The 27,326-nt window shown below is 49.3% G+C and overlaps 1 protein-coding gene across 4 annotated transcripts in view; it reads left to right on the plus strand.

Annotated features, from left to right (window-relative positions):
• Positions 1–424: 424 nt before the first annotated feature.
• The window catches only part of rilpl1 (Rab interacting lysosomal protein-like 1), a 78,366-nt gene continuing 51,464 nt past the window's right edge, over positions 425–27,326 (plus strand). Inside the window, exon 1 of one of the 4 annotated variants that reach the window (XM_038800082.1) lies at positions 425–776. In XM_038800082.1, coding sequence (XP_038656010.1) covers positions 489–776 — 288 coding nt within the window. In that variant the 5' untranslated portion in view covers positions 425–488. The remainder of the gene's footprint in view (positions 777–27,326) is intronic. The other 3 variants (XM_038799909.1, XM_038799994.1, XM_038799819.1) reach the window with 3 other exon arrangements.

Below are 27,326 nucleotides of genomic sequence, written 5' to 3' on the forward strand. Positions count from 1 at the left end.
AGGGACAGAGGGAGGGAGAGAGGGACAGAGGGAGGGAGAGAGGGGCAGAGGGAGGGGCAGAGGGACAGAGGGAGGGAGAGGGGGCAGAGGGAGGGAGAGAGGGGCAGAGGGAGGGAGAGAGGGGCAGAGGGAGGGAGAGAGGGGCAGAGGGAGGGAGAGAGGGGCAGAGGGAGGGAGAGAGGGGCAGAGGGAGGGGCAGAGGGACAGAGGGAGGGAGAGGGGGCGGAGGGAGAGAGGGGCAGAGGGAGGGAGAGAGGGGCAGAGGGGAAGGAGAGAGGGGCAGAGGGAGGGAGAGAGGGGCAGAGGGAGGGAGAGAGGGGACAGGCAGACAGAGGGAGGGAGTGAGTCAGGGACAGGCAGAGGGAGGGAGTGAGGGACTGGCAGGCAGAAGGAGTGAGGGACAGGCAGAGTGAGGGACAGGCAGGCAGAGGGAGGGAGTGAGGGACAGGCAGGCAGAGGGAGTGAGGGGCAGAGGGAGAGGCGGAGGGATGGAGACCGCAGTGCCGGCCCTGGACAAGGCAGCCTCCGAGCTGTCGGTGACCGATGTTTATGACATCGCGGCGGTTGTGGGCCAGGAATTTGAGAGAATTATCGATGTTTTCGGCTGCGACGCCATCGCCAAGTTGATGCCCAAAGTGGTGCGGCTGCTGGAGCTGCTGGAGGTGCTGGTCAGCCGCAACCAGCTGGACCCTGAGATGGAGGAACTCCGCCTGGAGCTGGACCGACTGAGGCTGGAGAGGATGGACCGCATCGACAGGGAGAGGAAACACCAGCAGGTCAGCTGGAGGGGGAGGAAACACCAGCAGGTCAGCTGGAGGGGGGAGGGGGGAAACACCAGCAGGTCAGCTGGAGGGGGGAGAGGGAAACACCAGCAGGTCAGCTGGACGGGGGGGGAAACACCAGCAGGTCAGCTGGAGGGGGGAGGGGGAAACACCAGCAGGTCAGCTGGGGGGGGGAGGGAAAACATCAGCAGGTCAGCTGGAGGGGGGAGGGGGAAACACCAGCAGGTCAGCTGGAGGGGGGAGGGGGAAACACCAGCAGGTCAGCTGGAGGGGGGAGGGGGAAACACCAGCAGGTCAGCTGGAGGGGGGAGGGGGAAACACCAGCAGGTCAGCTGGAGGGGGAGGAAACACCAGCAGGTCAGCTGGAGAGGGGGGGGGGGACACCAGCAGGTCAGCTGGGGAGGACACCAGCAGGTCAGCTGGGGAGGAAACACCAGCAGGTCAGCCGGGGAGGGGGGGGGGGACACCAGCAGGTCAGCTGCAGGGGGAGGAAACACCAGCAGGTCAGCTGCAGGGGGAGGAAACACCAGCAGGTCAGCGGGAGGGGGAGGAAACACCAGCAGGTCAGCTGGAGAGGGGGGGGGGACACCAGCAGGTCAGCTGGAGGGGGGTGGGAGAGGAAACACCAACTGGACAGTTGGCGGGAGAGGGGCTGCGAGTCGAGTCAGCAAGTATAGCTTTGCTAAAGCTCTTCGTTCAATATTTCCGACGAACGGTCTGGTGAAAATATTCATTGAAAACATTCTATTGTGTAAATTAAAACAATAACAGGAATTTTGGCCATTAAGCCAGTGTTAAATCTACTTCCAATATCCTTTACCATCCCACCCAATCTAATCTAATTCACCAGGTCCTTCAACAAACATAGAAAATAGGAGCAGGAGGCCATTGACCCTTCACCCCTGCTCCACCATTGACCCTTCACCCCAGCTCCGCCATTGACCCTTCACCCCTGCTCCGCCATTGACCCTTCACCCCTGCTCCGCCATTGACCCTTCACCCCTGCTCCGCCATTGACCCTTCACCCCTGCTCCGCCATTCATTATGATCATGGCTAATCATCAAATTCACACCGTAGGAAGGATGTGATAGCACTGGAGAGGGTGCAGAGGAGATTCACCAGGATGCTGCCTGGCCTGGAGTGTTTCAGCTATGGAGAGAGGCTGGTTAGGCTGGGGTTGTTTTCCTCAAGAGAAGACTGAGGTGTATAAAATTATAAAGGACAAAGAGTAGATAGGAAGAAAGTTCCCCCCTTAGTACAGGGGGCATAGATTTAAGGGAAGGGGCAGGAGGTTTGGAGTGGATGTGAGGAAAAACCATGTCACCCAGAGGGTGGTGGGAGTCTGGCACTGGCTGCCTGAAAGGGTGGTAGAGGCAGAGACCCTCACAACATTTAGGAAGCTCTTGAAAATGCAAGGCTATGGGGCAAGTGCTGGAAAATGACAGTACTGTAGATAGGTGCTTGATGGCTGACACAGACTCGATGGGCCAAAGGGCCTCTTTCTGTGCTGTAAAACTCTATATCCCACCCATCTAATCCCATTCACAGATCCTTAAATATCCCAACCTTCTGTTCACTCCCTATAACCTTTAATATTCCACTTCCTCAGGTAACTGCCCTTAAAAAGAATTTGTGAACTCTTCTTTGGCAACAGTTTGTGGCTGAGATTTCCACATTCTGTCAACCCGGTCACATGACTGTGCATCTGGAGACAGACAAGGTAAAGATTTCTTTCCTCAAAAAGAAAAAAAATGAAAATCGCTTATTGTCACAAGTAGGCTTCAAATAATGTTGCTGTGAAAAGCCCCTAGTTGCCACATTCCGGCACCTGTTCGGGGAGGCTGGTACGGGAATTGAACTCGTGCTGCTGGCCTGCCTTGGCCTGCTTTCAAAGCCAGCGATTTAGCCCAGTGCTAACATAGGAAGGGAGAATTCACAATGTCCAATTCACCGAACAGCACGTCTTTCGGGACTTGTGGGAAGAAACCGGAGCACCCGGAGGAAACCCACGCAGACCCGGGAAGAGGTGTGAGCGGGATTTCCAAAGTTTTAGGGCCTTGGAAACTGGATGTGCAGCCACCAATGGTGTAGCAATAAACGTCAAAAATCCTGTGACAGGTCAGAATTAGAGGAGTGCATAGATCTCAGGAGGTGTGTGTGGCTGGAGGAGATTACAGAGATGGGGATGAACGAGGCTTAGGAGATATTTGAAGGATGAGAATTCTACAATTCAGATGTTTCTTGTCCGGGACCCAATGTAGGTTAGTGAGCGTGGGTGACAGCTGACTTGGCCTTTCTGCAAGTCAAGACATGGGCAGCAGAATTTTGGATTACCTCAAACGTACAAGGGTGGAAGGTAGCTGATCAGTCAGGAGAGAATTGTAATAGGTCCTCTGGAAGAAAGGATTTGGTAAACACTGCTGCAGTTTGTATGAACCTCGTGTTTAAAACTCAGTTGTTGAATTGAAATATTCTTGCGCAAAACAAAATCCTCAAGGCCAGTCGTGGTGAAAACAAAATTCTTCTGTTGCATTTGGTATTTCCGAGAACATTAATTTTGCAGCATTAACAGGAGGATAAATGTGAGTGTTGGGATCTAATTCCATTGACTGTGATGGTTGCTGGATTATAAAAACACCCAGTAGTAAAGTTTTGCTGATACAGATTTTGTCCTTTTGAACTTGTCCAGTTGATGGCCACTCAGTATTGATAGGGTAGGTTTGACCTGATGGATAACCACACAAGCATATTGATGGACATTGAAGCATTAAATTGGCTTTCCTGATATTTTCAACAACATATTGATTCTAAGATGCCATATGAATGAGGTGATAATTCTGATTTTGCATACAGGTTTCCCGTGGGAAGCAACTGACCCACTTACTCTCACCTTAGACCCTGTTTGAGACATGGTGGCACGGTAGCACCGTGCTTAGCACTGTTGCTTCACAGTGCCAGTGTCCCAGGTTCCCGGCTTGGGTCACTGTCTGTGTGGAGTCTGCACATTCTCCCCGTGTCTGCGTGGGTTTCCTCCGGGTGCTCTGGTTTCCTCCCACAAGACCCGAAAGACGAGCTGTTAGGTGAATTGGACATTCTGAATTCTCCCTGTGTACCCGAACAGACGCCAGAATGTGGCGACTAGGGGCTTTTCACAGTAACTTCATTGCAGTGTTAATGTCAGCCTACTTGTGACAATAATAAAGATTATTATTATTTACTCTGTCTGCTGTTGTGGCTATGGTTACCCAGGAAACCATGTCAGAGTTGAAGATGAGTGGGACTATGCTCTTGAAATCTGTTCAACCATTGCAAAGAAATGTTCCCAAGAGAAAAATGAGGAGGTCAGAGATCTGCAGGGTCTGTAGAGATTGTCCAGGACAAATGCAAGCTAATGTGAAATTATTCACTGCACTGTAGGGCTGGTCTTGTAGGTGGGTCATTGCGAAAGGAACCATGGTCAAGAAGCAGGGGAGGGGAGAGGTCTGGAATGAGGAGAAATCACTTCACTCAAAGAGTTGTGAATTGTTGCAATTTCTACCCCAGAGGGTTGTTGTGAATGCTCCATCGTTGGATATATTTAAGGTTGGGATAGACTGATTTTTGGCCTCTGGAGATTTAGGGAGTGAGGGAAAGTGGGATTGAAGAGCAGGATTAGCTCTGATTGTACTGAATGGTGGAGGAAGCTCGATGGGCCGTATGGTCTACTCTTTCTATTTCTTGTGTCAAAAGCTCCAATTGAGTCCCAACCTGACCAGCCTTTTCGAGTTGAGAATTGCAGATATCCACTGCTCTTTGTGGGAAGATGTGCTTCCTGTCAGCACCACCTGAATGGCCTGGCCCGAATTTTAAGGGACTATTCCCTTGTTCTGGTTTCCTCCCAAAGAGGAAATAGGGTAAAGAGAGAGAAATTATCAAATAAATCATTTTAAACGCCTCGATCAGATTACTTCCAATCTTGCAACTCTTGCCATTTTTATGCAGTTTAAGGCTCTGTACAACAATATCACTGATTGCAACTACAATATCACTTCCTTGTTTTTGTATTCCCATCCCCTTGAGATAACGGTAAAGATTCCATTAGCCTTTTAAATTTGTGTTTGATGTGTCTGCTTGCTTTAAATGATTTCTATAAATGGGGGGGGGGGGGGCATGGTGGCACAGTGGTTAGCACTGCTGTCGCACAGCTCCAGAGACCCGGATTAAATTCTGACCTCGGATGACTGTCCATGTGGAGTTTGCACGTTCTCCCCATGTCTGCGTGGGTTTCCTCCCGGGTGCTCCGGTTTCCTCCCACAGTCCAGGGATGTGCAGGTTAGGTGGATTGGCCATGATAATTGCCCCTTAGTGTCCAAAAGTCTAGGTTGGGTTACGGGGATAGGGTGGAGGCGTGGGGTTGGGTAGGGTGTTCTTTCCAAGGGCCGGTACAGACTCGATGGGCCGACAGACCTCCTTCTGCACTGTAAACTCATTAATTCTGTACTTGGATCCCTAAATCTCTCTGCGCCTGTACTGTCCCTGGTTAATCGTCATTTCAAAATACCTTGATTTATTGTTCTAAAGGCCAAAGGGAATGACCTCACAGTTTCACACACCCTGTCACAACATTGCCCACTCGGTGAAACTATCAATTTTCCGTTACAACTTTCCGTTCCCATCTGCACAACTTACTGTGCCACCTAACTTGGTGTCATCGACAAAATTAGATAAACAAATTCCCATTCCTTCATTCACATCATTCATAAGCATGCTAAAACATTGAGGCCCCAGATCGCCGGCTGGCCACTTGTCTTAACCCCACCAGGATATGTATCTTTATCCTCACTGCAGTCTGTTTTACCGTACTTAGCCTAACCAATTGACCTACCCTGCACATCCTTTTGGGTTGTGAGGGTGAGACCCATGCAAATTCTTGATTTAAACTCGATATTTAATATCAGGAGAGACAATGAGACAACTTTACCAGCATCAGAACCCAGTGAACAAACGGTAATTATTCACAGAACCGTCTTCACAGGGAGAGTGACTGAGCCTGAAATGGAACTTGGATCAGGCAGTACCTAGATTATTACATACGTAATTAGCACCTTAAGAGAGAACACAAGTTATTTTGAGCTTTATCACAGTCTCAGAAGCATCTCAAAGTGACTCTCAGTGAATTGCTTTGAGCTGCCGTGATCGTCACCAGGTTTCAGGTGACACAATGTACAAAAACGCTGGAGGTTTGGCAGTATCTGCGGAGAGAGCAAAGCAGAGTTTTTCTCTTTTCGTTCATGGGGTGTGGGTGCCACTGGCCAGGCCAACATTTATTGCCCATCCCTAATTGTCCATGAGAAGATGGTGGTGAGCTGCTTTCTCGAACCGCTGGAGTCCATGCGGTGCTGTTGACCGAGTGTGCTATTAGAGAGGGAGTTCCTGGTATTTAACCCAACAACAGTGAAGGAAGGGCGATACATTCCCAAGTTGGGATGGTGAGTGGCTTGGAGGAGAACATCCTGGTGGTGGTGTTCCTAAGTATCTGCTGCTCTGGTAGAGGCCGTGGGTTTGGAAGATGCCTCCTTTCGGAGCGTTGGTGAGTTCCTTGTAGATGGTACACACGACTGCCACTATTCGTCGATGGTGGAGGAATTGAATGTTTGTGGATAGGATGCCAATCAAGCGGCTGCTTTGCCCTGAATGGGGTCGAGCTTCTTGAGTGTTGTTGTAGCTGTACTCATCCAGGCAAATGGAGAATATTCCATCACACTCCTGACTTGTGCCTTGTAGACGGTGGACAAGCTTTGGGGCTCTGGTAGCCACAGTATTAATGTGGCTGGGTCCAGTTCAGTTTCTGATCAATGGTAACCCCCAGGATGTTAATTGTGGGGATTCAGCGATGGTAATGCCATTGAATGTCAAGGGATGAGGGTTAAATTCTCTCTTGTAGGAAGTGGTTATTGCCTGGCACTTGTGTGACGTGAATATAACTCGCCACTTGTCAGCCCAAGCCTGGATATTGTCCGGGTCGTGCTGCATTTGGACATGGACTGCTTCATTATCTGAGGAATTGCAAATGGTGCTGAACATCAGCGAACATTCCCATTTCTGACCTATTGATGGAAAGAAGGTAATTAATGAAGCAGCTGAAGATGGTTGGGCCGAAGACACTACCTTGAAGAACTCGTGCAGTGATGTCCTGGAGCTGAGATGACTGATTTGTAACAGCCAGAAGCATCTTCCTAAATGTGAGGTCTGACTCCAACCAGTGGAGAGTTTCCCCTGATTCCCATTGACTCCAGTTTACCTGGGGCTCCGTGATGCCAAACTCGGTCAAATGCTGCCTTGATGTCGAGGGCAGTCACTCTCACCTCTCCTCTGGCATTCAGCTCTTTTGTCCATGTTTGAACCAAGGCTGTATGAGGGCAGGAGCTGAGTGACCCTGGCGAAACCCAAACTGAGTGTCCGTGAGCAGGTTATTGCTGAGTAAGTGCTGCTTGATAGCACTGTTGATGACCCCTTCCATCAGTTTACTGATGATGGACAGTAGACTGATAGGGCGATAATTTGCTGGGTTGGATTTGTGTACAGAACATACCTGGATAATTTTCCACATTGCCAGTGTTGTAGCTGTACTGGAACAGCTTGGCTAGGGGTGTGGCATGATCTGGAGCACAAGTCTTCAGTACTATTGCCGGGATATTGTCAGGACCTATAGCGTTTGCAGTATCCAGTGCCTACAGCCATCTCTTGAATCAAATTAGCTGAAGACTGACATCTGTGATACTGAGGACCTCAGGAGGAGACCGAGATGGATCATCCACTCGGCCCTTCTAGCTGAAGATTATTGCGAATACTTCAGCCTTATCTTTTGCACTGATGTGCTGGGCTCCTCCATCATTGAGGTTGGGGATATTTGTGGAGCCTCCTCCAGGAAGCGTGGAAAACGTGCAGACCTGCAGGTGAGAGTGAAACAACGCGGCCCCCAAACCCCTCTGCGTAGCTTAATCCTAGCTAACGTCCAATCTCCAGAAAACAAGCTCGACAAACTTAAAGCCAGACTCACTTTTCATAGAGAACTGAGGGACTGCTGTGTGCTCTGCTTCACAGAGACATGGCTGACTCCTGCTTCACCAGACTGTGTCCTACAACCAGAGGGCTTCTCAATCCACCCAATGGACTGTACAGCGGCCTCAGGCAAGACAAGGGGAGGTGGGGTCTGCCTCCTAATCAACACCTCCTGATGCCAACATGGCGAGTTTCTGCTCCCCGGACCTAGAATATCTGACGCTAAAACACCGCCCCTTCTCCCTCCCGCGGGAGTTTAGCTCCGTTATGCTGACGGCAGTTTACATCCCTCCCCATGCGGACGTGTAAATCGCACTGGACGAAATATTCACCATCACAAATAGCCTTGAAACGAAACATCCCGAGGCCTTGTTCATTGTAGCTGGGGACGTCAATCAGGCCAAGCTCAAGAGCGTACTACCAAGTTACCACCAACACGTCACCTGTTCCACCAGAGGCCCAAACATCCTGGACCACTGCTACACAAATATCAAACATACCTACCGCTCTATCGCCCACTCACACTTTGGCAAATCTGACCACAAGGCTGTGCTCCTGCTCCCGGCTTATAAGCAAAAACTGAAGCGGGAGAATCCGTCAAAGAAAGTTGTGCATCGTTGGTCTGAGGAATCGGATGATCTCCTACGGGACTGCTTACAGTCAGTGGACTGGTCAGTATTTAAAACTCTGCGACCAGCATGAACGAGTACGTCACTACAGTAACTGACTTCATTAGTAAGTGTGTAGAAGACTGTGTGCCAAAGAAGCCAATCCGCGTGTTTCCCAACCGGAAACCCTGGATGAACAGGGATATCCACTGCTTGCTGAAGTCTAGGTCTGAGGCGTTCAAGTCAGGCGACAAGAAAGCCAGATATGATCTAAAGAAATCCATCAAAGATGCCAAAAGGCAGTACCGGACCAAGCTCGAGTCCCAGGCTAGCCACACGGATCCCCGCCGTCTATGGCAAGGTCTGCAAGACATAACGGGCTACAAGGTGAAGGCATGTAAAATCGTCGGCTCCAACGCACCCTCCCTGATGAGCTCAAAGCATTCTATGCCGGCTTTGAGTAAGAGGCCAGCGAGAGCGAGCCCTCCAGCCAAGAAGCCGCGGATGAACTTGTATCTGAGACCTCCACTGCAGACGTTAGAGCAGCCTTCTCGAAGGTCAACCCACGGAAAGCCACTGGCCCGGATGGGGTACCCGGACGGGCACTCGGGTCTTGCGCGGATCAGCTGGTGGGGATATTCGCAGACATCTTCAACCTCTCTTTACAACAATCTGAGGTCCCTATCTGCTTCAAGAAGACGACCATCATCCCTGTACCAAAAAATAGTCAAGCAGCGTGCCTTGATGACTATCGTCCAGTGGTTCTGACATCCATCATCATGAAGTGTTTCGAAAGGTTAGTCATGGCACGAATCAACTCCAGCCTCCCGGATTGCCTTGATCCACTACAGTTCGCCTACCGCTGCAACAGGTCCACAGCAGACACCATCTCCATGGCCCTGCACTCTACCCTGGAACACCTAGATAACAAAGACACCTATGTCAGACTCCTATTTATCGACCACAGCTCAGCCTTCAACACCATCATTCTTACAAAACTTATCTCCAAACTCCGTGGCCGTGGCCTCGGCTCCTCCCTCTGCGACTGGATCCTGAACTTTCTAACCCACAGGCCACAGTCAGTAAGGATAGGAAACAACACCTCCTCCACGATCATCCTCAACACCGGTGCCCCACAAGGCTGTGTCCTCAGCCCCCTACTATACTCCTTATACACCTATGACTGTGTGGCCAAATTCCCCTCCAACTCGATTTTCAAATTTGCTGATGACACCATCGTGGTGGGTCAGATTTCAAACAATGACGGGACAGAGTATAGGAATGAGATAGAGAATCTAGTGAACGGTGCGACGACAATAATCTCTCCCTCAATATCAACATAACAAAGCCTTTTTGGAATGTTAATGGGCCCTTCCATTATTTTGCTGATGATTGTGAATAGACTAATGGGACTGTAATTGGCCGGGTGCGATTTGTCTTGCTTTTTGTGTACAGGACCCACCTGGGCAATTTTCCACATTGCCGGGGAGATGCCAGTGTTGTAGCTGACCTGGAACAGCTTGGCTAGGGGTGCAGGAAGTTCTGGAGCACAAGTCTTCAGTACTGTTGTCAGGGCCCACAGCCTTTGCCGTATGCAATGCTGTCAACCGTTTCCTGATACCACATGGAGTGAACTGAATTGCCTGAAGACTGGCATCTGTGATTCTGGGGACCTCCGGAGGAGACCGAGATGGATCACCCACTTGGCACTTCTGGCTGAAGATTGTTGCAAATGCTCCAGCTTTATCGGCATGGTGGCACTGTGGTTAGCACTGCCTCCTCACAGCGCCGGGGACCCAGGTTCAATTCCGACCTCGGCTGACTGTGGAGTTTGCTTATTCTCCCTTGTCTGTGTGGGTTTCCTCCGGGTGCTCCGGTTCCGTCCCACAGTCCAAAGATGTGCAGGTTAGGTGGATTGGCCGTGATAAATTGCCCCTTGGTGGGGTTACGGGGTTGGGTGGGGGATTGGGCCTCAGTATGGTGCTCTTTCAGAGGGTTGGTGCAAACCCAATGGGCTGAATGGCCTTCTTTTTGCACCAATGTACTGGGCCCCTCCATCATTGAGGATGGGGATATTTGTGGAGCCGCCTCCTCCAGTGAATTGTTTAATTGTCCAGCACCATTCACGGCTGGATGTGGCAGGACGACAGAGCTTAGATCTGATTTGTTGGTTGTGGGACTGCTTATCTCTGTTTATCGCCTGCTGTTTACACAGTTTGACATGCAAGTAATCCTTTATTATAGAGTAAACGTTACAGGTTAACTGCTTTGGAAACCAGACTTCAGATTTCCAGCATTTGCAATATTTTGCTTTTATGAGATGATGCTGTACAATGCGGAAATTGGTCCTCCCAAAGAGTATACACCTCCAGCATTGCAGTGGCCCCTCGGTTACCCCTCAGACTGTCTCTTGCTATTGTTTCTCTGACAGTGCGGCACCCCTTCAGTACTGGACCGAGAGAGTTGACCTCGTTTTTAATGTTGAATTCTCTGTGGAGTGGGGCTTGAATTGACAATTTCTGACTCCGAGATACGAATGCTAAGCACTGAGCCATGGGTGACAAGAAAGCCATCTTGCGCTGAAAGTTACCTGATGAGAAAGCGGTCTAAGTTTTGGAAAGGGAGACTGAAAAGCAGACCGAGTTCATTTAAAAGACTGGAGCTTCTGGTGTAGTTTTAGCAGAACAGTCATCGACCCATCTTAACATGATTGCATGTTTAGCCTTGAGCTGTTATTATGGGGTGACGTATGCAGCAAATAGCTCCTGTACATGCCAGCTCCCAAAATAAACTCTGGCTGTGAGGAAAATACTTGACATGGTCACTAATAAATAACCGAATAAACATACAAATACACCCAGCCTCTTGCATCGCAGGTGATATATTTTTTTGTAGCACAGCTGAGTTGGACATTAGAAACACCAAAGTTTGACACTTGTGATGCAAACATAAAATACCCTATCTGAGCTTTCCTGAGTGAGAAATTTCCTGAAATTTCCTGATTGGATAACTGACTGTCTCTTAGGTGTGGTCAGTCTCGAGCATCTGAGAATCTGATCATCACACGCAGCAGCTCCTGTTAATTACACTCCTGTTTGGATGCACTCGAATGACATAAACTCAGTAACAAATACAGCTTTACCATGCGGCTGTTTGCAGTGTGTTGACCAGGAGTGGCAGACAGTCAATTTGCTGATTAATTGACAATTGATGGGGAGCTTGAGGATTTTGGAAGATATCTTGTATTTGTGGGCATTAATCTCATTTGTGGAACTGGAGAATTGGGGGTGGTAGACATTGGAATCAGTAATTGCAACTCCTGCCGTATAATAATAAGAATTTTTATTGTCACAAGTAGGCTTACATCAACACTGCAATGACATTACTGTGATGGCGCCTGTTTGGGTACACAGAGGGAGAATTCAGAATGTCCAAATTACCTAACAGCACGTTGGGATTTGTGGGAGGAATCCGGAGCAGAGGAAACCCACGCAGACACGGGATAATGTGCAGACTCTGCACAGACAGTAACCCAAGCCATGAGTCGAATCCTGGTGCTGTGAAGCAACAGTGCTAACCACTGTGCTACCTTGCTGCCCATGCTTTCTTGCCTTCTTTGAACATAGACATTCTCTGCATTATTGTTGCCATTTTATTTAATTTTTTACTCTTTTATCCCTGCACCTGTGTAAAGTTGCTGATTTGTGAGTGGAGAGATCTCTTTGACTGTAACCCTTTTGCTCGACCCACTCCCTGCCCGTTTGCCAGCTCTCGTTCAACATTTCACTATTCAGCAGACCCTCCATTCCATCCAGTCTGTCCTCAACAGCTGCGATTCCTTGTGAATCACAATTTACATTCCCCCCACCCCAGCCAAAATCACGCCTCAGATGTAGGGAGCAAAGAGACGGTCGCTAAATTTGCAGACGACACAGAGATATGTTGTTATGAAGGCATAAGGAGTTTGCAGGTGGATATAAATAGGTTGGGTGAGTGGGCAGAAATCTGGCGGATGGAGTATAACGTGGGGGGGGAATGTAAACTTTGTTTGCTTTGGCAGGAAGAGTAAAAAAAAAGCAGAGGATTATGTAAATGGGGAACATTGCAGAATTGTGGGGTGCAGAGTGTTCTGACACCCTGGGCCAGTACACGGTGAATTCCCACACCACTTTTTTTGACTTCTTTATTTATTGCATTTTATGGTTATGTTGTAGAGGACATTTAAGCAGTGAAATAGAAATCATTACAAACTGTATGTACAAGTCCAGGAGGGGAAAAAAGCAGTGGGTGTAAAGGTATTATGAGGGCTGGTTTAGCTCGGTGGGTTTGTGATGCAGAACAAGGCCAGCAGCGTGGGTTCAATTCCCGTACCAGCCTCCCCAAACGGGCGCCGGAATGTGGCGACTAGGGGCTTTTCGCAGTAACTTCATACTTGTGACAATAAAAGATTATTATTGTTGGGGACCCCGACCTTGACCACTCCCTCTGTGCCGTTCCTGTGCTGTGTGCGTCGCCTCCTGGTATCAGAACATACCAGGGATGCTTTGGTGCTTGTGGCGAGATTGTACCTACTTCACTGCTGTTTGTTTTCTCTGCTTTCCCTGACTTGGTTGCATTGCATTCTGGTTGATATCCCCCCCCACCCTTTGTTTTGTTCCGTTGACCGTACTGGTTCTAGTTTCCTCTCCCTGCCCCCAGGTTTTGGAACATGCCGGTGAATTGCTTCCACGTGTTGGGGAAGCCTTCCTCCCATCCTCGTATTGTGAATTTAATTTTTTCCAATTCAAGGAATACTGCTGAGTGGGACAGCCCGTCTGCCGCCGGGGGTTGGTGTTGTTGATCTCCAGCCGAGCAGGAATCTCCGGCATGCGATCAGGGTAACAAAGGCTGGGATGTCTGCCCCTCACTGTGAACATTCCTGGCTGTTCCAAGACCACCACTGGTGGACATGGCTCCGCCCTCACCCCCACAACCCTGGAGATGGCCTCCAAGAAGGCGATCCAGTACCCGGCCAGTCTGGAGCAGGTCAAGAACTTGTGGATGTGGTTGGCCGGGCCTCCTTGGCACTGTTCACATTTATCATCCACCTCTGTAAAGAACCCAATCCTGCGAGTTGTCGTCAAGTGTGCTTTGTGCATTACTTTCAGCTGCATTGAGCTCAGCCCTGTGCATGAGGAAGTGGAGTTCGCCTTGTGCAGTGCTTCGCTCCAGAGTCCTCCCTCTACCTCTATCCCTAACTCTTCCACCAGAAGCATGGAAGCGGCACTGTGGTTAGCACTGTTGCTTCACTGCTCCAGGGTCCCAGGTTCGATTCCCGGCTTGGGTCACTGTCTGTGCGGCGTCTACACGTTCTCCCCGTGTCTGCGTGGGTTTCCTCCGGGTGCTCCGGTTTCCTCCCACAGTCCAAAGATGAGCAGGTTCGGTGGATTGGCCATGATCAATGTCCCTTAGTGTCCATAAAGGTTGGGTGGAATTACCGGGTTACGGGGATAGGGTGGAGATATGGACTTAAGTAGGGTGTTCTTTCTAAGGGATGGTGCAGACTCGATGGGCCGAACGACCTCCTTCTGCACTGTAAATTCCATTCTATGATTCTCTGATTTCACCTGTGTCTCAATCACCACCACCGCTTTGCCTAGTTTAGTGAAGAAGGCCTTGAGGGTGAAGATTCGGGGGGATCTGAATAGGAAGAGGAATCTGGGCAGCACGTTCATTTTGACTGTCTTCACCCTCCCTGCCACGGAGAGTGGGAGCGAGTAAGACTCTTGTTAGCCCCTCCATCAGAATTAACGGGTTCCATTTGTGGAACCGGGTCGCGTCGTGGGCTATTTGGATGCGCAGGTATAGGAAGTTGGTTTGGGCCAGTTTGAACGGCATGTCTCCCAGCTCTGGTTTCCCCCCTTTGTGGGTTCCCGGGGAATATCTTGCTTTTCCTCGGGTTAAGTTTGTAATTCCCCCAGGGGGTCCCACTATTTCTCCCATGCCAGCTCGGGGTTAGAGGAGCAGGTTATCCACGTAGTGTGACACTCTGTGCTCGCTGACTCCTCTCTGGATGCTTCTTCACCCCTTTGCTGATCTGACAGCGATGTCCAGTGGCTCAATTGCCAGAGCAAATAGCAGCGGGAACAACGGGCATCCCAGCCTCGTGCCACTGCAGCCGGAAGTAACCAGCTGGTGTTTGTCCATACACTTGCTTGTGGGAATGTTGTACAGTAGTTTCACCCATGAGGTGAACCCTGGCACAAACCCAAACCATTTCGGTATCTGAGGTACCTCCAATCCAGTCTGTCAAAGGCCTTTTTTGTGTCCAGGGAAATGATCACTTCTGGCGTCTTCTCCATGGGTGGGGTTACAAACACGTTCAGCAGGCATCTGATGTTCGCCGTTAATTGTCTGCCCTTGATCTTCCGTGACTACCTCCGGCCCACAACTCTCCAGTCGCCTCGCCAGGATTATGCCAGGATTTTGGCATCAGTATTCAGGAGTGGTATGCATCGAAATGACCCACGCTCCGCGGGTCTTTGTCTTTCTTGGGGATCAGGGATATCGATGACCTTGCCAGTGTGGGAAGCAGGGTTCACCCCCTGTGTGGGAGGGAGGGCTTTAGATATATGGGTCACTGGGATGTCATCTGGGGAAGGTGGGACCTGTGCAATAAGGATGGGTTGCACCTGAACTGGAGGGGCATCTATCTCCCCTCAATTTAAAGCTATGTCTCCTCGTGCTAGCCATCACCATCCGAGGAGAAAGGCTCTCATTGTCCAGCCTATCTAAACCTCTGATTATCTTGTATGCCTCTATTAAGTCACCTCTTAACCTTCTTCTCTCTAACGAAAACAGCCTCAAGTCCCTCAGCCTTTCCTCATAAGATACCAGGAAACATCCTTGTAAATCTCCTCTGCACCCTTTTCCAATGCTTCTACATCCTTCCTATAATGCGGTGACCAGAATTGCACGCAATACTCCAAATGTGGCCGCACCAGAGTTTTGTACAATTGCAACATGACCTCATGGCTTCGAAACTCAATCCCGCTACCAATAAAAGCAAACACACCGTACGCCTTCTTAACAACCCTCTCAACCTGGGTGGCAACTTTCAGGGATCTATGTACATGGACACTGAGATCTCTCTGCTCATCCACACTACCAAGAATCTTACCATTAGCCCAGTACTCTGCCTTTCTGTTATTCCTTCCAAAATGAATCACCTCACACTTTTCTGCATTAAACTCCATTTGCCACCTGTCAGCCCAGCTCTGCAGCTTACCTATGTCCCTCTGTAACTTGTAACATCCTTTCGCACTGTCCACAACTCCACCGACTTTAGTATCAGCCGCAAATTTACTCACCCATCCTTCTACGCCCTCCTCCAGGTCATTTATAAAAATGACAAACAGCAGTTGCCCCAAAACAGATCCTTGTGGTACACCACTAGGAACTGAACTCCAGGCTGAATATTTCCCATCAACCACCACCTTATTTTCTTATAGCTAGCCAATTTCTGATCCAAACTGCTAAATCAACCTCAATCCCATGCCTCTGTATTTTCTGCAATAGCCTGCCGTGGGGAACCTTATCAAACGCTTTACTGAAATCCATATATACCGCATCAACTGCTTTACCCTCCTCCACCTGTTTGGCCACCTTCTCGAAGAACTCTTTGCAGCCTTCAACATGTCATTGATGAAGATGAACATCTTGCCAAGGTCATCCCCACAACTTGCCTTCAAACAACCGCGCAACTCAAACAGACCATTGTTTGCAGCAAACTACCCAGCCTTCAGAACAGCGTTTAGCACACTAGGTGCTGGTTTAGCACACTGGGCTAAATCACTGGCTTTTAAAGCAGACAAAGGCAGGCCAGCAGCACGGTTCAATTCCTGTAAATAAAATAAAATATCGCTTATTGTCACGAGCTGGCTTCAATGAAGTTACTGTGAAAAGCCCCTGGTCGCCACATTCCTGCGCCTGTACCAGCCTCCCCGAACAGGCGCAGGAATGTGGCGACTAGGGGCTTTTCACAGTAACTTCATTTGCAGCCTACTTGGGTTTGCAAAATCCTACCAGCTGTCCTGGCTTGAGACAATTCACACCTCTTTAACCTGGGGTTACCTCTATCTCTGGATCTGTAAAGACTTAATTACCTGCAAATGCTCGCATTCTAAGTATCGTCTGGCATCATTGACTTTGTCTATATATATGTTTCTGAAACATACCTCTTCATTCACCTGAGGAAGGAGCAGTGCTCCGAAAGCTAGTGATTTGAAACAACCTGTTGGACTTTAACCTGGTGTTGTAAGACTTCTTACTGTGCCCACCCCAGTCCAACGTTGGCATCTCCACATCTTAGTTATAGAAGACAGAGAGTAGCGGTGGAAGGGTATTTTCTGAATGGAGATCTGTAGCTAGTGGTGTTCTGCAGGGATCGGTGCTGGGACCTCTGTTGTTTGTAGTAAATATAAATTATCCGGAGGAAAATGTGGGTGATCTGATTAGTAAGTTTGCAGATGACACGAAGATTGGCAGAGTTGCTGATAGTGCCGAGGATTTCCGAGGATATAGATAGATTGGAGATTTGGGCACAGATGGAGTTTAATCTGGACAAATGCGATGTGATGCATTTTGGAAGATTAAATCCAGGTATGAATTATACTGTAAATGGCAGAACCCTTGGGAACATTAACATTCAGAGGGATCTGGGCGTGCAGATCCACAGTTCCCAAAAAGTGGCAACACAGGTGGCCAAGGTGATTAAGGAAGCATATGACATGCTTGTCTTCATCAGCCAGGGCATTGAGTACAGGAGTTGGGAAATCATGTTGCAGCTATATAAAACTTGGTTAGGTCGCATATGGAGTATTGCGAGCAGCTCTGGTCACCACATTATCAGAAGGATGTGGAAGCTTTGGAGAGAATGTAAAGAAGGTTCACCAGGATGTTGCCTGGTCTCGAGGGTGTTGGCTATGAGAAGAGGTTGAATAAACTCGGATTGTTTTCACTGGAAAGACGGAGGCTGAGGGGAAACCTGATAGAGGTCTATAAAATGATGAGAGTCACAGACAGGGTGGATAGTCAGAGGCTTTTTCCAAGGGGTCAGGGAGAAGTGTCAATTACACAGGGGCACAGGTTCAGTGAGAGTGGGAAAGTTTAAGGGAGATGTGCAGGTTAGGTTTTTCACACAGCGAGTGGTGGGTGCCTGGATCGCGCTGCCGGAGGATATGGTGGAAGCAGCACATTAGCAACACAAGAGGCATGTGGATGGGTCCATGAATAGGGAGGAAATAGAGGGATACGGATGGAGTAAGGGCAGAAGGTTATTTTTTTAGTTGGGGCATCGTGATCAGCACAGGTTTGGAGGGCCGAAGGGCCTGTTCCTGTGCTGTACCTGTCTTTGTTCTTTGATAGCGAGTCATTGAACATCTCCCGCAGTGCGGGTCCAGTGCTGCCACAAATGTTTACAGAAATCCGGACCTGGTGCCTTCTCTGCCTCCATGGAGTTAATGTTCTCCGTGACCGTCCCCAATTCTAATGGTGCTTTCAGGCCCTATCTCTTCCTCCTCCACAACTGGCAAGTCCATTCCGTCAACAAACAGTCTCATCTTGGAGTCACCCTCGGAGTCTCAGTGGTGTTCAATGCCTGTTCAGGTACACTGAGGGAGAATTCAGAATGTCCAATTCAAGGGGCAGCACGGTAGCATGGTGGTTAGCATAAATGCTTCACAGCTCCAGGGTCCCAGGTTCGATTCCCGGCTGGGTCACTGTCTGTGTGGAGTCTGCACGTCCTCCCCCTGTGTGCGTGGGTTTGCTCCGGGTGCTCCGGTTTCCTCCCACAGTCCAAAGATGTGCAGGTTAGGTGGATTGGCCATGCTAAATTGCCCGTAGTGTCCTAATAAAAAAAGTAAGGTTAAGGGGGGGTTGTTGGGTTACGGGTATAGGGTGGATACGTGGGTTTGAGTAGGGTGATCATGGCTCGGCACAACATTGAGGGCCGAAGGGCCTGTTCTGTGCTGTTCTGTTCTATGTTCTATAATCACCTAACAGCACGTCTTTCGGGACTTGTGGGAGGAAACCGGAGCACCCGGAGGAAACCCAGACAGACACTGGGAGAACTGTGCAGACTCTGCACAGACTCGCAAAGGCCTCATTAATCTTATCCAGAGGGCAGCACGGTGGTGCTATGGTTAGCACTGCTGCCTACGGCGCTGAGGTCCCAAGTCTCTGGGTCACTGTCCATGTGGAGTTTGCACATTCTCGCTGTGTTTGCGTGGATTTCACCCCCACAACCCAAAGATGTGCAGGGTAGGCGATTGGCCATGCTAAATTGCCCCTTAATTGGAAAAAAAATTGGGTACTCTAAATTTATTAAAAAAAGAGAAAAATAGAAATAAAAAAAAAATTGATCTTGTCTGGCCCCATGACTAGTTTGCTGTTCCAATGTTTCATAGAGTCATTGGAGTTTTATAGAACAGATAGAGGCCCTTCAGCCCATCATGTCTGTGCTGACCATCAAGTCACTAACTATTCCTGTTTTCCAGCACTTGCTCAGTCGCACTGTGTGCAATGTCATTTCAAATGCTAATCTAAATACTTCTTCAAAGTTGTGAGGATAAAAAAAAAATGTTGTGAGGGTTCCCGCCTCTGTCACCCTTTCAGGCAACGAGTTCCAGATTCCAACCACCCTCTGGGTGAAAATATTTTTCCTCACATCTCCTCTAACCTCCTGTTCCAGTGCCTCCCCATCCTTATCCCAAAGGCCTTTTTCAGGCGGGTTAACAGGAGTATTACGGGGTTTGTGTGGGCGCATGGGACCCCGAGGGTGAGAAGGGTGTTTTTGGAGCGGGGCAGGGATAGGGGGGGCTGGCGCTGCCCAACCTCTGTGGGTATTATTGGGCTGCCAATGCAGCGATGGTGCGTAAGTGGGTAATGGACGGGGAAGGGGCAGCATGGAAGAGGATGGAGATGGCGTCCTGTGTGGGCACGAGCCTGGAGGTGCTGGTAACGGCGCCGTTGCCGCTCCCTCCAACGAGGTATACCACGAGCCAGGTGGTGGCGGCTACCCTCAAAATTTGGGGACAATGGAGACGGCACAGGGGGGAGGTGGGGGTCTCGATGGGGTCCCCGATACGGGGGAACCACCGGTTTGTTCCAGGGAGAATTGATGGCGGGTTCCTGAGTTGGTACAGGGCAGGTGTTAGGAGGTTGAGGGACCTGTTTGTGGAGGGGAGGTCTGCGAGCCTGGGTGAGTTAGAGGGGAAGTTCGGGCTCCCCCCGGGGAACATTTTTAGGTACATGCAGGTTAGGGCGTTTGCCAGGCAGCAGGTGGCGGGGTTCCGTCTGTTGCCCCCGCGTGGGGTCCAGGACAGGGTGCTCTCGGGGGTGTGGGTTAGAGCGGGGAGGATTTTGGATGTGTACCAAGTGATGCAGGAGGTAGACGCGGCCTTGGTGGAGGAGCGGAAGGGTAAATGGGAAGAGGAGCTGGGTGAGGAGCTTGAGGAGGGGACGTGAGCGGATGCTCTGGAAAGAGTAAACTCCTCCTTCTCTTGTGCGAGGCTTAGCCTCATACAGTTCAAGGTGCTACATATGGCTCATATGACCGGGACGAGGATGAGTAGGTTCTTTGGGGACGAGGACAGGTGTGCTAGGTGCTCGGGGAGCCCAGCGAACCATGCCCATATGTTTTGGGCGTGCCCAGCGCTGGGAGAATTTTGGAAGGGGGTAGCAAGGACGGTGTCGAGGGTGGTGGGATCCAGGGTCAAGCCAGGCTGGGGACTCGCAATTTTTGGGGTTGCAGTGGAGCTGGGAGTGCAGGAGGCGATAGAGGCCGGTGTTCTGGCCTTTGCGTCCCTAGTAGCCCGGCGGAGGATTCTTCTTCAGTGGAAGGATGTGAGGCCCCCAAGTGTGGAGGCCTGGATCAATGATATGGCGGGGTTTATGAAATTGGAGAGGGTGAAATTTGCTCTGAGGGGATCAGTGCAGGGGTTTTTCAGGCGGCGGCAGCATTTCCTTGACTTCCTGGAAGAACGGTAGGAAAATAGGCCGGCAGCAGCAGCAACGGGGGGGGGGGGGGGGGGGGGGGGGGGGCGTTTCTGTGGGTTGGGTCGAAGGGACGCGTATATGTGTTCTTTGTTTATGACGGGCGTTAATCTATTTCTTCTTTTTTGTATTTACCGGGGGAGGGGGGGGTTGCTCTTTTTTGTTTCCTCAGTTGTCAATCTTTTCTGTTATTGATATTTTGTAAAAATCTGAATAAAAATTATTTTTTTAAAAAGGGAGGTAGGCAGAATGTGGGTAATTATAGGCCAGGTAGCTTAACTTCGGTAGTAGGGAAGATGCTGGAATCTATCATCAGGGAAGAAATAGCGAGGCATCTGGATAGAAATTGTCCCATTGGGCAGACGCAGCATGGGTTCGTAAAAGGCAGGTCGTGCCTAACTAATTTAGTGGAATTTTTTGAGGATATTACCAGTGCAGTAGATAACGGGGAGCCGATGGATGTGGTATATCTGGATTTCCAGAAAGCCTTTGACAAGGTGCCACACAAAAGGTTGCTGCATAAGATAAAGATGCATGGCATTAAGGGTAAAGTAGTAGCATGGATAGAGGATTGGTTAATTAATAGAAAGCAAAGAGAGGGGATTAATGGGTGTTTCTCTGGTTGGCAATCAGTAGCTAGTGTCCCTCAGGGATCCGTGTTGGGCCCACACTTGTTCACCATTTACATTGATGATTTGGAGTTGGGGACCAAGGGCAATGTGTCCAAGTTTGCAGATGACACTAAGATGAGTGGTAAAGCAAAAAGTGCAGAGGATACTGGAAGTCTGCAGAGGGATTTGGATAGGTTAAGTGAATGGGCTAGGGTCTGGCAGATGGAATACAATGAAGACAAATGTGAGGTTATCCATTTTGGTAGGAATAACAGTAAATGGGATTATTATTTAAGTGATAAAATATTAAAACATGCTGCTGTGCAGAGAGACCTGGGTGTGCTAGTGCATGAGTTGCAAAAAGTTGGTTTACAGGTGCAACAGGTGATTAAGAAGGCAAATGGAATTTTGTCCTTCATTGCTAGAGGGATGGAGTTTAAGACTAGGGAGGTTATGTTGCAATTGTATAAGGTGTTAGTGAGGCCACACCTGGAGTATTGTGTTCAGTTTTGGTCTCCTTACTTGAGAAAGGACATACTGGCACTGGAGGGTGTGCAGAGGAGATTCACTAGGTTAATCCCAGAGCTGAAGGGGTTGGATTACGAGGAGAGGTTGAGTAGACTGGGACTGTACTCGTTGGAATTTAGAAGGATGAGGGGGGATCTTATAGAAACATTTAAAATTATGACGGAATAGATAGGATAGATGCGGGCAGGTTGTTTCCACTGGCGGGTGACAGCAGAATTAGGGGGCATAGCCTCAAAATAAGGGGAAGTAGATTTAGGACTGAGTTTAGGAGGAACTTCTTCACCCAAAGGGTTGTGAATCTATGGAATTCCTTGCCCAGTGAAGCAGTTGAGGCTCCTTCATTACATGTTTTTAAGGTAAAGATAGATAGTTTTTTGAAGAATAAAGGGATTAAGGGTTATGGTGTTCGGGCCGGAAAGTGGAGCTGAGTCCACAAAAGATCAGCCATGATCTAATTGAATGGCGGAGCAGGCTCGAGGGGCCAGGTGGCCGACTCCTGCTCCTAGTTCTTATGTTCTTATCCAATCTCCACGCCTAATGTTGAAAAGGACCCAAATGCACAAAATGATGTGAGATCATTGCTGAGTACCCGCCCTCTTCACCCCAGGAAGGAGAGATCTACTCGCCACAAAAAGTCAATCCGAAAGTAAACCTGATGAACATGGGAGAAAAAAGAAAAGCCCCTATCAGTCGACGCAAAATCCGCCACGGATCTGCCTCCGCATCGGCTCCATAAAAGCCAACAATGCTTTTGCCACCCCTGATGGAATCAGAGACTTGGGTCTAGATCGGTCCAATCGAGGGTCTAAAACACAATTTAACTCTGACCTGGACCTTCTGGGCATTTCTCTTACGTGGGAACCATATCCCATCCAATTAGTTACGTTTTAACCCAATTACCCACCAGAAAATGGGTGAAAATGGCCAAAAACAAAGTACCCAGACAGGAGCCACCTGGTGTGAGACTCCTCCCTACAAGCCATCACCAGCGTGCCGCTAATTTGTTCAATTATATCACAGTCCGTTTCCCGGATTTCTGTACTTACATCATCTTTCTCCATAATAAACGCAGAGGCAAAAAAACGATTTAAAACCTTACCTACGTCTCCCAGCTCCACACACACATTTCACTTTGGTCTCTAATGGGCCCTACTCTTTTCCTGGTTACCCTCTTGCCCTGAATATATTTACAAGACACTTTGGGAGTTTCCTTATTTTGCCCACCAGTGTTTTTTCATGCCTCCTCTTTGCTCTCCTAACTTCTTTATTAAGTAACCCCCACCCTTGCACTTTGCTCTATCTGGGGCTTCCACTATTTTGAGCCCCTTGTACCTGCCATAAAACTCCCTTTTTGTTCTTTATCCAATCCTGTATGTGCTTTGACATCCAGGGTTCTCTGGAATTGTTGGTCCCGCCCTTTACCTTTGATGGAAATATGTTGGCCTGTACTCTCTATTTCCTCTTTGTATGACTCCCACTGTTCTGATGTGGATTCATGGGACAAGTATTCATGCCTGGAAAAGATTGACAGACTGAGGGGTGACCTTATTGAGGTCTATGGAAGAGCAACACTGGAGGCCATCGATATAAGATGGTGACCAAGAAATCCAGTAGGAAATTGAAAAAGAGTGGCGGGAATGTGGAAATCGCTCCCACAAGGAGTGTTTGAAGCAAATAATTTGTGCACATTTAAGAGGAGGTAGACGTGAATATAGGGAGAAGGGAATAGTGGATTCCAATGATTGGTTTAGATGAAGAATTATGGGAAGGACCTTGAGTAGAGCTATAGGGCTTGGATGGACTGGTTGAACCAAATGGCCTGTTTACATGCTGTACATTAATAATGACCAAATTGATTTGGAAAATGCTGGCTATGTTGTTGGACTGATCTTTGGTATTCAGTTACTTTTTGTTTTTTTTAAATCTTGAGATCTCAGTGTCACTGGCTAGGCCACTATTTATTGCCCTCAAGTAGGTGGTGGTGAGCAGCCTTCTTGAACTGCTGCGCTGTCCATGTGGTGTAGGTACACCTACAGTGCTGTCAGGGAGGGAGTTCTGGGATTTTGACCCAACGACAGTGAAGGAACGCCGATATATTTCCAAGTCAGGATGGTGTGTGGCTCGGAGGGGAACCTCCAGGTCGCTGTCTTCCCGGGTATCTGCCGCCCTTGTCCTTCCAGCTGGTAGAGGACCGGGTTTGGGAAGTGTTATCAAAGAAGCTGCTGTATCCTTGTGAAGGAAGATTTCAAAAAATGTTTTGCCTGGATGGATGTCAACCTGATGAAGACAAATGAAAAGTCGGCTGTGGGATTATCAGCATAGGTCAAAGGGCAGGGTTTGGAGAGGGTATGAATGCTAGGAGGAGGGTTTGGAGAGGGTTTGAATGCGGGGAGCAGGGTTTGGAGAGGGTTTGAATGCTAGGAGCAGGGTTTGGAGAGGGTATGAATACTAAGAGGGTTTGGAGAGGGTATGAATACTAGGGGCAGGGTTTGGAGAGAGTTTGAATGCTAGGAGGGTTTGGAGTGGGTGTGAATGCTAGGAGAAGGGTTTGGAGAGGTAATGAATGCTAGGAGGAGGGTTTGGAGAGGGTTTGAATGCTGGGAGGAGGGTTTGGAGAGGGTTTGAATACTAAGAGGGTTTGGAGTGGGTATGAATGCTAGGAGGAGGGTTTGGAGAGGGTATGAATACTAAGAGGGTTTGGAGAGGGTATGAATACTAGGGGCTGGGTTTGGAGAGGGTTTGAATGCTAGGGGCAGGGTTTGGAGAGAGTTTGAATGCTAGGAGGGTTTGGAGTGGGTATGAATGCTAGGAGGAGGGTTTGGAGAGGGTTTGAATGCTAGGGGCAGGGTTTGGAGAGGGTTTGAATGCTAGGGGCTGGGTTTGGAGAGGGTTTGAATGCTCGGAGGGTTTGGAGAGGGTTTGAATGTGAGGAGGAGGGTTTGGAGAGGGTTTGAATGCTAGGAGGAGGGTTTGGAGAGGGTTTGAATGCTAGGAGGAGGGTTTGAAGAGGGAATGAATGCTAGGAGCAGGGTTTGGAGAGGGTATGAATGCTAGGAGGAGGGTTTGAAGAGGGAATGAATGCGGGGAGCAGGGTTTGGAGAGGGTTTGAATGCTAGGGGCAGGGTTTGGAGAGGGTTTGAATGCTAGGGGCACGGTTTGGAGAGGGTTTGAATGCTGGGAGGAGGGTTTGGAGGAGGGTTTGAATGTGAGGAGCAGGGTTTGGAGAGAGTTTGAATGCTAGGAGGAGGGTTTGGAGAGGGTTTGAATGTGAGGAGCAGGGTTTGGAGAGAGTTTGAATGCTAGGAGCAGGGTTTGGAGAGGGTTTGAATGCTGAGAACAGGGTTTGGAGAGGGTTTGAATGCTCGGAGCAGGGTTTGGAGAGAGTTTGAATGTGAGGAGCAGGGTTTGGAGAGGGTTTGAATGCTCGGAGCAGGGTTTGGAGAGAGTTTGAATGTGAGGAGGAGGGTTTGGAGAGGGTTTGAATGCTAGGGGCTGGGTTTGGAGAGGGTTTGAATGCTAGGAGGAGGGTTTGGAGAGGGTTTGGATGCTAGGAGGAGGGTTTGGAGAGGGTTTGAATGCTAGGAGCAGGGTTTGGAGAGGGTTTGAATGCTAGGAGGAGGGTTTGGAGAGGGTTTGAATGCTAGGAGGAGGGTTTGGAGAGGGTTTGGATGCTAGGAGGAGGGTTTGGAGAGGGTTTGAATGCTAGGGGCTGGGTTTGGAAAGAGTTTGAATGCAAGGAGCAGGGTTTGGAGAGGGTTTGAATGCTAGGAGGAGGGTTTGGAGAGGGTTTGAATGTGAGGAGCTGGGTTTGGAGAGGGTTTGGATGCTAGGGGCTGGGTTTGGAGAGGGTTTGAATGCTAGGAGGAGGGTTTGGAGAGGGTTTGAATGCTAGGAGGAGTTTTAGAGAGGGTTTGGATGTGAGGAGCTCGGTTTGGAGAGGGTTTGAATGCTAGGAGGAGTTTTAGAGAGGGTCTGAATGCTCGGAGCAGGGTTTGGAGGAGGGTTTGGATGCTAGGGGCAGGGTTTGGAGAGGGTTGAATGCGAAGAGGGTTTGGAGAGGGTTTGAATGTGAGGAGGAGGGTTTGGAGAGGGTTTGAATGCTCGGAACAGCGTTTGGAGAGGGTTTGAATGTGAGGAGGAGGGTTTGGAGAGGGTTTGGATGCTAGGAGCAGGGTTTGGAGAGGGTTTGAATGCAGAGAGCAGGGTTTGGAGAGGGTTTGAATGCTAGGAGGAGGGTTTGGAGAGGGTTTGAATGTGAGGAGCAGGGTTTGGAGAGGGTTTGAATGCTAGGAGGAGGGTTTGGAGAGGGTTTGGATGCTAGGAGCAGGGTTGGAGAGGGTTTGAATGCTAGGGGCTGGGTTTGGAAAGGGTTTGAATGCTAGGGGCAGGGTTTGGAGTGGGTATGAATGCTAGGAGGAGGGTTTGGAGAGGGTTTGAATGCTAGGAGCAGGGTTTTAAGAGGGCATGAATGCTAGGAGCAGGGTTTGGAGAGGGTTTGAATGCTAGGAGCAGGGTTTGGAGAGGGTTTGAATACTAAGAGCAGGTTTTGGAGGGGGTTTGAATACTAAGAGCAGGGTTTGGAGAGGGTTTTGAATGCTCGGAGCAGCGTTTGGAGAGGGTTTGAATGCTAAGAGGGTTTGGAGAGGGTTTGAATGCTCGGAGCAGCGTTTGGCGAGGGTTTGAATGTGAGGAGGAGGGTTTGGAGAGGGTTTGAATGCTAAGAGCGGGTATGTAGTACGGCAGAGGGACATGAGCAGGAATGATGTGGCTGGATGAGTGACCAATACTAGAGGACAATATGGGGAGACTCTCCTGTCAGCAAGCTGAAGAATGGTTACAATTACCTGGATTTACCCATTTGAGTAATTTTCCTGTGAAGATATTCAGGCAATATCCTGAAACCTCATCACTGTTAGTAACATTCAGAAAGACAGGACAGTGGGTGTGATGAAGTATGATGGGAGGATGCTTGTGGAGTATAAATGGTGGATTAGACTAGTTAGATGAATGGCCTTGTTTCTGAGCTGTAATTTCAACGTAATTCACTAAATTTGTGACTCTGTGCTATGACATCTGCCAATTAATGATGGAGTGTCCTATGTTGATAAAATTGTTGATACAGTCCCAATTTAACAAAGCTTTGAATTTCTCCACAATGCAAGTTTTTTTTTAACAGACAATTTTATTGAGGTATTCTTGGCGTTGTAAACAGTAACAATATACATTTGTGTGCAGATACCAATTACAAAAAACATAGTGCAAATAACAGTACCACTCTCGCAGACAGACCCGCCTATTCTTCCCCCCTACGCTACACTATTCTTCCCCCCCTGACGATTAGTTCCCCGCGAAGAAGTCGATGAATGGTTGCCACCTCCGGGCGAACCCCGATAGTGATCCTCGTTAGGCGAACTTGATTTTTTCCAAGCCGAGAAAGCTTGCCATGTCCGACAGCCATACTTCGGTCTTTGGGGGCTTTGGGTCCCTCCAGGCTAACAGTATCCGTCGCCGGGCTATCAGGGAAGCAAAGGCCACAACGTCGGCTTCTATCCCCTCCTGGACTCCCGGGTCTTCCGATACCCCAAAAATCGCCACCTCTGGACTCATCGCCACCCTTGTTTTCAGTACCCGGGATATGATGTCCGCAAATCCCTGCCAGTATCCCCTGAGTTTTGGATACGCCCAGAACATGTGGACATGGTTCGCTGGTCCTCCCCCACAT

This window comes from Scyliorhinus canicula, chromosome 1 (assembly GCF_902713615.1).
Source record: "Scyliorhinus canicula chromosome 1, sScyCan1.1, whole genome shotgun sequence".
NCBI classification, from domain to species: Eukaryota; Metazoa; Chordata; class Chondrichthyes; order Carcharhiniformes; family Scyliorhinidae; genus Scyliorhinus; species Scyliorhinus canicula.